The following is a 9,927-nucleotide window of genomic DNA, read 5'->3' as shown; positions in this document are numbered from 1 at the left end:
ATTTATTTACATTATAATGAATATTTATATGCACCCATGTTTAGAGAATCACCTTACTACTTGAATGATAATGTCCTATTAATTTTTATGCCTCCATTGAAAGATTGTACATTTCCCTTTATTAATTGATTTTAGCTCCATTTAATAGGATGCCTCCATTGAATTCCGAGAAATGAGAAGATTTTTTTTAATGTAAGAAAAGTTTTTATACTTAATTGATTAATTTTATTAAAATAATCTTAATTATAGAAGGTCAAATCTGAAAAGGCAGATTTCAATGGAAGCAAGAATCTCATTTTGCCTCACCTGGACTCCTATTCTTTCATTTCCTGCTTCTCTTGGTATTTTTGAGCCATCCGTAATTCATTATTCTTTCCATGTTTGTCTCAATTACAACAATTCTCATACTCAATCCATTTTCATCCATTCCTTTTTCCTTTCATCTTGCTAATTGATATGACAAGGAATGGAACCCGGTTGTTCTTTTTTTGTTAATTGAGCTAAAATTATGTGATTAAATTTTTAGTACATTTTAGTAAGTTTCATATAATTTTTAAAAAGTAATATTAGTAATATTTTTTTATTAAATATAAAAGTTTTTTTTTTATATATAAGATAAAATAAAACTTTTATAATTAATTTTTATATTAATCTTTTTAAAAATTTATAAGGTTGAATAAAGTTACCCAAATTAGTACAAAAAATCTAGTTAGATTTAAAAGAATTTCTTAGAATTGGATAGGCATGTTGAAGCTAAATTTTGATACACTCATTTTGGTGATTGGTGAGACGATCCTTCCAAGTGGTGGGGGTGGGTTCCTTGTCGTTTTTGTGATGATGACTCTATTTGTGACCATTGAATTTTCAAACCTACCACCAATGGGAGCGAGGCCCATGCCACTATGCTACATAATTTTAGATTCTTTCATTTTGGCACTTTTTCTTTCGGTATTTTTGTGCTCTCACATTTGGCATACCCATTCACACAATCTTCCAAGGGAACCCCCAAATTTCGAAATTTTTGGAGAAAATGTTTTTACCAAAATGGAGTAGTACAGGATGGAAACTAAAATTTGGAAAAAGGAAGAAGAGAGAGAAGTTTCCCAAGATCTATCCATGTAAGAGTAGGTGAGTACTGCATGACAGTTGTTGTCAAGTTGCGGGACACAAATTCCAAAATTTTTCTTTTATGGAAAAAGCCTAAAAACATGGCAACTCTCCCAATAATGGTTCATAACAAACCAACCCATCACATGACCATTATGGAGAATCGGAGATTTCTCAAATTAAAAAAAAAAAAAAAATTAAAATCAGATGGTTTAAATAATTTGAATAAAAAAGGGAATTTGTATTCGTAGGCTATCGGTGGGAAGTGTAAGTGAGGTGGCAAAGGTGCGCGCGTGTGATTACGGGTCCCCGCCCATTCTTTTTTCTTCTGCTCCCGATCCTACCATTTTGAATACCATACACACATACTGATCCCACAGGAAGAGAGAGAGGGGAAGCAGAAAAGCTAATCTCTGAGAGATCGGTGATGGCCTCCTCCAAAGACCGCGACACCTTCGTCTACGTCGCCAAGCTCGCCGAGCAAGCCGAGCGCTATGACGGTTTCCATCTCTCTTTCTCCTGTTTGTGGATCTCGAATTACCGCACTCTCACTGTTAGAGTTAGGGTTTCCAATTATCTGATCACTACCTTAATTTTACTCTGTTTTTTTTTTTGGTAGAAATGGTGGATTCCATGAAGAAAGTGGCGAAGCTGGACGTGGAATTGACCGTGGAGGAGCGGAACCTGCTCTCGGTTGGCTTTAAGAACGTGATCGGCGCCCGGAGGGCTTCCTGGAGGATTCTTTCATCGATCGAGCAGAAGGAGGAAGCGAAAGGGAACGATCAGAATGCGAAGCGGATCAAGGAGTACAGGCAAAAGGTAGAATCGGAGCTTTCTGGAATTTGCAGTGAAATTATGACTGTTATTGATGAGCATCTCATTCCATCTTCTTCGGCCGGTGAATCTACCGTTTTTTACTACAAAATGTGAGTATTTTTGGTTCTGACGATGATTTATGCTCTAGTTTGGGAGATTTTTAGGGTTTGGGTTCGTGTGTGGTTGCAGGAAAGGCGACTATTATCGGTATTTGGCGGAGTTTAAGTCTGGGAACGAGAAGAAAGAGGCTGCTGATCAGTCACTGAAAGCTTATCAGGTATGTGTTGTTTGATGCTGTGAGGGTCTAATTTATAAGTTCTTGGTTGATGCATGTATAAAATTGCAAGAACGAGATTTTATTTTCTGTGTGGCTTGGGTTGCTTCAAATGCTATAATTCTTGGTATATTATCACCTTGTAATGGTTCGATTTACTGGGGCAAAAAGTTATTGCTTGTAGAAACTTTGATCGATTTGGGAACCTTATTTGATCAATTGTTCTGTGCATACGACTCTCTGTGTTTTTATTTTAAGGCGTTGGCCATACATGTGTCCTTGCTGAGAACCTATTATTGTGCAAGTTCTGGGTGAGAGAGATTATATTTATTCATTTTCTTTTTAAGTTACACGAGTATATGAAGTGCAAGAGAGGTGCATGACATGAATACCAGATCTGTGTTGGACATGACACTTTTAGACCCGCTCCTAGGAGGTCTCACTTATCAAGGAAGAGATGAATGCGGCCTTAAATCTGTTTACTAGTTTCTGGGATGCATTGTAATTTGTTCATGTGTCGCATGGATAATGAGTGAACTTTCCATGTTTATCCTTTATTCCATCATAAGGTGTGACACTTAGACAACTGAGGGGTTTGTGCATGTCTTTGATGATTCCAACAGGTAGACACACCTTCTAAGCTGCATATGATGAGTACCCTTGTAACACAGATGTCCTTTCTTGATTTTCCTTCTTTTCAACCCTGCTAGATCCTCTTTTCTATAGGCGTTGCTAGATCCTTTTTGTCTTCATTACACACTTATCATGTAAATATCAGTTTTTTGGACAATGGGAAAGGGACAAGAGGATAAGAAGGTTCTGGACCATCTCCTGCTGACAGGTTTTTGGTACTAGATGTGTGTGATTGTTTAATAAATTTGTGGGTGTCAACTATCTTTGTTGTACTATGAAATGCTAAATAGCTCTCCGAGTTCCAGAATTAGTTTTGTCAAGTTGAGTTATTTGAAATATTCATCCATTTGTGTGATTGGGTTTGCAGACAGCTTCTACGACAGCAGAGGCTGATTTATCTCCCACACATCCCATTCGGCTGGGTTTGGCCTTGAACTTCTCTGTTTTTTACTATGAAATTATGAACTCCCCTGAAAGGTATTCCTATCGTAATCTTCAGAGAGAGTTCTGTAATAGTCCCTTTTTTGTGTCTTTTGATTTTTTGTCCATTTGAAACTGTTTACATGGTAACTTATTAACTCCCCTGAAAGGGCCTGCCACCTCGCAAAGCAAGCTTTTGATGAAGCTATCTCAGAGTTGGATACTCTGAATGAGGAGTCTTACAAGGATAGCACATTGATTATGCAACTTCTGAGGGACAACCTGACCTTGTGGACTACTGACATCCCAGGGGATGATGGTAAATAATAATTCTTCCAAGAATATATGCATAGAATTAAACCAAATTATGATAGTTGAAGGATTGATTTTTTCGTAATGAGCATATACAATCTGCTTGATTGTCTTTCTACTGCACCTGTTGTGTTCTTAGACAGCCTTTTGTGTTTGATCAACTAGAAGCAGAACCTGAAGCCAAAGTCATAAATTTAAAGGGACAATATTGTTATTGACAAAGTTTTATTAAATACAAAATAACTCCTTGCATAAGACAAAAAGTGACTACGAGAAATAACATCTTTTTGCTTCCATCTTAAGCTTTTATTTTTTTTAGGCCAAAATCATTTTAAAAAAAGAGGGTTTTTGACTTTTAGAATCCAATCAAAACCAGGCCTTAATCCTGCTCTTTATTTTTTGCTTTCTCTCTGTCAAAATACATTGATTTTATTGTTTGTGCATAAAGAGTTTGTTGCTTTCTGCATATATAACGTGATATGCTTATTCTCTAGTCTTATTCACTTTCTTTGGAGGGTTTGCACATTGCAATATCTGATTGCTGAATCATGGGATCATATTTGAGTTAAAAGCTTTGGATTTGTACTTCATTTCATTGTTAAGTGTGCAGGTTAGAATCTGACAGACGGAGTATCGTGTAAAAGATTTCAGATTTGAAGACATGGTAGGAAATATAAATTTAAATGGCAGAGCACTAATAAGTTAGCTGGAAAAGTTTAGATGATATGATATTTCATGGTTCGCTTCTAATGAATTGCATTGTATATTTATGAGAAAATGCTTCAACAATATTGTCATTCATCAAGAAACATTGCCAAAGACATAAAGGTCTGCAAGTGCAAGATATCACATCAGGATGTGCGAGTAGTAAAAGTACTTTGAGGTCTACTGTGCTGAAAGCTTTAATTGCGTCTTAAGTTTCTAGTTTTCTTATTCTGTTTCTAGGTGGAAGGTTTGACATAATAGAAATCCTAATTGAGCGAAGTTACACTATTGCCTAGACTTAAAATGGTGAACTTTGGAAGGGTAACATGTTTTTCTACACCATCATTTGATTATGTTTCCAAGCTCGTGAAGTTTATGCAATTTGTTGGTATTGCAAATTAGAATGCTGTCTCTGTCATTGCATCTGTGTTACTATTCTTTGTAAAATAGTGTCATATATTCCATTTTATATCCACTCATCTATGAGTAACTTTTTTCACTAGTGGTGCAAGGAATGGGGTACTATATGTTTTAATTGTGTATAATGGTGTTTATGTTATTTGGTCATTATTTTTATTAAGCAGAAGAGAGCTGGAAGCTGGAAACCTCTGCTAGGGCTGGTGGGAATGAAAACGCAGAGGTAACTTAGGTTTTTGAAGTTTGTGGTGGTTTATATCTTTGGGTTTTTGACTTTTGTTCACATGGATTTCCATTATAATTTTCTTGCAGTGAAGCAGACGATAACCTGGGATATATTGCATGTAATGGGGAGAGTATTTGATGCCTGAATAATCCTTGGGTTATTTTGTAGTTCTGAAGAGTGTCAAATTTATATCCTTCCATTCCAATCGCGTGTATTGTTTTGATAGTTGTATGATGTTGAACATTTCTAAACCATTTGCTTCCCTGAAGCCCCTCTCCCCTCCCCATCACTGTAGCCTTTTGTTCAATGAAAATTTTATTTACTGTTTCTCTCTTTCCCCACCACCCTTTTTTTTTTGTCTCAACCCAGATCTTCTTTCATTGTTTTTTAAAGTTTCAAATTGTATTTATTTTATTTTTTTTAACTCTAGATCCCTGCCTCCCCCTTGGTTAAGCTTGCTCATGGTTTCTATATTTGGATGCTCTACCTTGACTTAATTGGTATATAAATTCTTCTATTAAAAAATAGGGCGAGCGATCGTATTGCTGCCACTACTGCTAAACCAGTCCCATATAAAATTAAGGAAAATGATAAGTTGCTATAGTTTGCCCTACTATTTGCTCAAATGAAAATGTAACCTTTATTAATTTTGCCTTATGAAAAGGTTTCTTTTAGAAAACATAGCTTTTAGAATATTAGGAAATGATTGAAGCCTTCAAATCGGTGCAAATACTAAGATTACCTAGGATCATAAAGTTGTGGTGTGGTTGGGAGCTTATTAGAGACGGGATTTTGTTTTTCTCACTCAAGTTTGGATTCAAATGGTAGATGTCTATTTTGTTTTCAGCAACTTTCGATGAGGAAATACTTGATTTCTAATTTATAATCTGTAATTCTTTAAGCTTGATATTTGTCTTTTGATAAAAATCTGTAGTCTGAACAGCCGTGTACACCGAAGAAGCTGTGCAATTTTCTAGTTAACAATGAGTGTGTTTCAAAATTTTATAGAAATTTTCCACCCAAGTCAATTCAAAATTAAAGAAGTTCCCAGTGAATTTGTTAAGAGAAGCAAATTAAAGAAGCCTTGCAGCAAGATTAGGCAGCACTTGTGTAGAAGAAAGAAAATTTATCCTCCAGCTTGTGCGCACTCATAAGTGCGCACGCCTTACACGTTTATCAGTGTTCCCATTTGAAATATTTTTTTTAAAAAAATTATTTATTTAGTGTTTTGGAAAAACAGTATAAGTAAGATTTTAACATTTTAAAAACGTTTTTGAGTTTTTATTTTTATTTTTGTTGAAAGTGTTTTTCGAAACTTAGGATGCTTGAAGGGACGGCCCTCAATCCCAGGCATTTAAAAAATCTCATCCCACAAAATAATGTGATGGGTAGTGGGGAAACATCAAACATGCGACAAGCGAATCGTTCCACTTTCCTGGATAAACCAAACTTCCGTGGTCTCTATTGGGTGGCTAATGGCTAATGGCTAATTGGCTATGCATACTGCTGCTACAAAGGATGCGCACTATTGCCTACGAGAATAAGTGGATGGACTAAAGCAGAGAAAGTGACACCTGAAGAAAATATTTTTAAAAGTAGTAGATATTTATTAGAAAAATATTTTGATTTTTATCTTTAAACTATTTTGACCCTTAATATTTTGATGTCACAATAAATTATACGTTTAAAAATTAAAATATTCCTGTAAACCCTTATTTGGGGCTCGTTTTTCAATAGCTCCATTTTGCCAGGTGTCACCATCCCAGCGGGCCACGTGTCACATCCTTAGTGGCCATAAAGAATCAACCTCGCTTTTTGAAGTTGCAATAGGACTTTGACACGTGGAGGGACTTTCTGGAAGGGGGTCCCATAGGCCGTCAGGAGGCGCCGATGGGAGAGAAGGAAAGGTGGCTGCTGCTGAGATCGTTTGAGGTGACAACATTGTAGAGTGTAGAAGGGTGGCTTGCAAAAGAAGATACGAGGGGGAGAAGAAAGGAGGTTAGGAGGAAACAGAAGGGGGGAACAGGGGTGGAGAAAAAGAAAACGGAGAGGTTTTTCTGGGAGTTGAAGAGGAAAGGAGTATTGGTTGAACTTGAAGAAGAAGCTAAGGAGAGAGGAAAGACATTCACGTAGAAGAAGGCAGAGGAGTTTCTCTGAGAGTTCTGGAGAGGAAAGGAGTATTGGTTGAACTGGAAGAAGAAGCTAAGAACAAAGGAGCGTGGAGTTGCTGGGGAGTCCAAGACACAGAGCTGAGAAGGAAGATTTTCAGGTATGACCATTCGTTTTTTTTTTGTATATTTTCCATTTTTTATATTGTCCAGGTCTGATTCTCAGTGATTTTTTTTTTTATTTTTTATTTCTGCTTGTTGGGTTGTTCTGTTTTGGTGACTATTGATTAAATATTGGAAGAGTTTGCTATGTTTTATGCTCTATTCTGACGAGTATTTTTCCATCTTAACTCACTGTATGTTGGACCCATGGATGAAATGATGAAATGGGTCCGATATGCTTGTTAAAGTCTTCACGTTCTTCTTCTTATTGCTATCTTGTTATCCCCTTGTTTTCTTTTCCTCCGTGAGTGCATACTCAAGGCTCCAAGGTCTCAACTGCTTTCCATGAAGCTTCAAGGCTCTTAACCTTGTGGCTAGAATCTGGGTTTTCAGTGATGATGAGAACAGGCCTTCTCAGTTTCCTCCAAGCTTTCACAGTCAGCAAACACCCGAGGTTGCATGCTACCAGGCATATTCGTCGGCTAGACGTGAAGGCACGTCTGCTGGTGGCCTGTCCATTGTGTTTATGTCCATGCACATGTCTTCACTCTGCATGACCCCTATCTCTATTCTCATCCAAGCGTGTCGTCATTTCATCCCCATGCTTTTTCCTTTTATCCACCATACCCATCGTTCATCTATCCACCTCTCTCTCTCTCTAGGTCGTCATACTTGTTTCCTCACTCAAGCTTACAGGAATCAAGCATCCTCCACCACACCCATTTTCCTCTCATTCCCTATCTGGATGTCTCACGTCCGGAATCCTATTCGGCCAACACCCCTACCTTATCCGGATGTCTCAAGTCCGGAACCCCTATCCGGCCAACATCCCACCTTATCCGGATGTCTCACATCCGGATCCTGCCCCAGCCGCCATTTTACTTTTTTCGGATGTCTCACATCCGGAACCCCCTGCCCCGCCATCATTCCACCCGGGGGGAGATTTCTGTTCGGCCGCCATTCCCTTCTCCGGATGCCTTGCATCCGGAATTCTGTTCGTCGACCTTCCGCCTTTTCCGGATGTCTCACATCCGACGCCTGACGCCGGATGGGAGAGGGGGGCGATCCAACTTCCCCCGTCAGGCATGTCCGGATCCTCGTTTTATAACCTCTTTTATTTAAAACCATTTCAAAGCATCCTATCTTTCATCCTTAGAATTTTAAGATCACCCAAGAGTCTCATTTCCAATAAAATTTTGTTGTCATCTTTCCTTCTGGCAAGCATTTTCACACCTCATCTGTTTTAAAAATGTTTTGAAATAAGCAAAGAATCAAATTTTGTAATTTTGAATAATGGAATTTACGGATTTGGTCCATGCAAAAATAATCAGGCTTTGGTGGGGGCCCCACATATATGATCTTATGATCTATTGATTGATCTGATTGATTGACTTGGTTATCATACATGATTTATTTACCCTGCTCTCTGACATGCATGCTATTATTCCTTAATTGTGCACTAACCCTATCTTGATAGCGCATGAAAGTTCTTTGTCCGGGTACGTATCTATTCCCATTCTGGTATTTCTATATGCATGTTTGATTTTCCTATGTGCATGATAGTTCCGGGTATTCACTGTTTTACTCATCCATCGCCATGATCGCTTCATTTTATTAGTAGAGACCTGACTTTAGAGGCTTAGAGGGGTGCTACGGTCTTTACCGTACCTTCCCGATGAGTAACCTGACCCCCGAACCCGATCTGGTTTTTCACAGACCGTCTTTTCCAAAACAAGGAGTCACACTTAGGGTTTTTCTTTCTTATTTTGTTTACCCTTTAAAAATAAAAACAAAAATAAGTGGCGACTCCAAGTCATTTTTGATTTTATAAATAAAATCAATTTTTCGAAATCAAAATTGAGCTCGCCTTCGAGTGGGAAACGCATTGAGCCGAAATGTGGAGTCCACAATTCCTCACCTTCAAACACACTTTACAATTAAAAGACTAACATTTAAATATAATTTACAAATATTGAAATTAATTTCCCACCATGTAATTCATCATTTATAATATAATTTATCCATACAAATTAAAAAATTTGTGGTTTGAATTTATAAGTGATATGTAAAACAAAAGATAGTTGTTTTCCTATATGATAAATTTCACAATATAAAACAAAATTTAATTTTTATTTTTCAAAAATAGTTAACTGAAATAATTTAAAAATAAAATTGAAGACAAAGGTCGAAATAGTTTTTTAATTATTAGTATATAAACATAATTTACATATTTTGTTATAAATATTATTATTTAAAAATAATGCAAAATCATTTATTGATAATATTATTATATGTAAATAATATATATATCCACATTAATTAATAATTATTTTTATATATTAAATTTAGTACATAAAATTAATTATAGTATAAATAATTTTATTATTACAAATATATATATATTACTAGTTAAAAATATTATTAAATATAAGAAAAAGATAAGAAAACATGGAAAAATGAAATCATTTATTCATTTTTGCTTTTAAGAATTTAAATATTATTAAAATTAAAAAAAATAAAAATAAAAATAAAAATAGCAAAATTGAAATTGTTTCTCCAAGAGACAGAGGAACAATCTGCCGGGTTTGTAGGGGTTAATTATGGAAAAGGGCAGGAAAGAAAAGAACGGGTCAAATAAAAATTTGGAGCCATGAGAAAGGGAGAGAGATAATAACCTCACAAAACATAACCGCGAGAAACAAATGAACCAACAACCTCCCTACAGCCCTTATAAAAAACACCCCCTC

At 36.3% G+C, this 9,927-nt stretch overlaps 1 protein-coding gene across 2 annotated transcripts; it reads left to right on the top strand.

Moving 5' to 3' along the window:
- Nucleotides 1-1,419: 1,419 nt before the first annotated feature.
- On the top strand, nucleotides 1,420-5,246 carry LOC117923932 (14-3-3-like protein D). Of its 2 annotated transcripts, none has more exons than XM_034842433.1 (7): nucleotides 1,420-1,607; nucleotides 1,727-2,033; nucleotides 2,113-2,200; nucleotides 3,198-3,307; nucleotides 3,421-3,569; nucleotides 4,849-4,907; nucleotides 4,997-5,246. In XM_034842433.1, the coding sequence occupies exons 1-7, from the start codon at nucleotides 1,535-1,537 to the stop codon at nucleotides 4,997-4,999; spliced, it is 789 nt and encodes a 262-aa protein (XP_034698324.1). In that variant the 5' UTR covers nucleotides 1,420-1,534; the 3' UTR covers nucleotides 5,000-5,246. The 2 variants fall into 2 exon arrangements, with proteins under 2 accessions (XP_034698324.1, XP_034698325.1); XM_034842434.1 differs by having other exon boundaries at nucleotides 1,424-1,607; nucleotides 4,852-4,907.
- Nucleotides 5,247-9,927: the final 4,681 nt, after the last annotated feature.

The sequence above is a fragment of the Vitis riparia genome, chromosome 10 (assembly GCF_004353265.1).
Source record: "Vitis riparia cultivar Riparia Gloire de Montpellier isolate 1030 chromosome 10, EGFV_Vit.rip_1.0, whole genome shotgun sequence".
NCBI lineage: Eukaryota > Viridiplantae > Streptophyta > Magnoliopsida > Vitales > Vitaceae > Vitis > Vitis riparia.
This window is presented reverse-complemented; position numbering and strand designations above follow the sequence as displayed.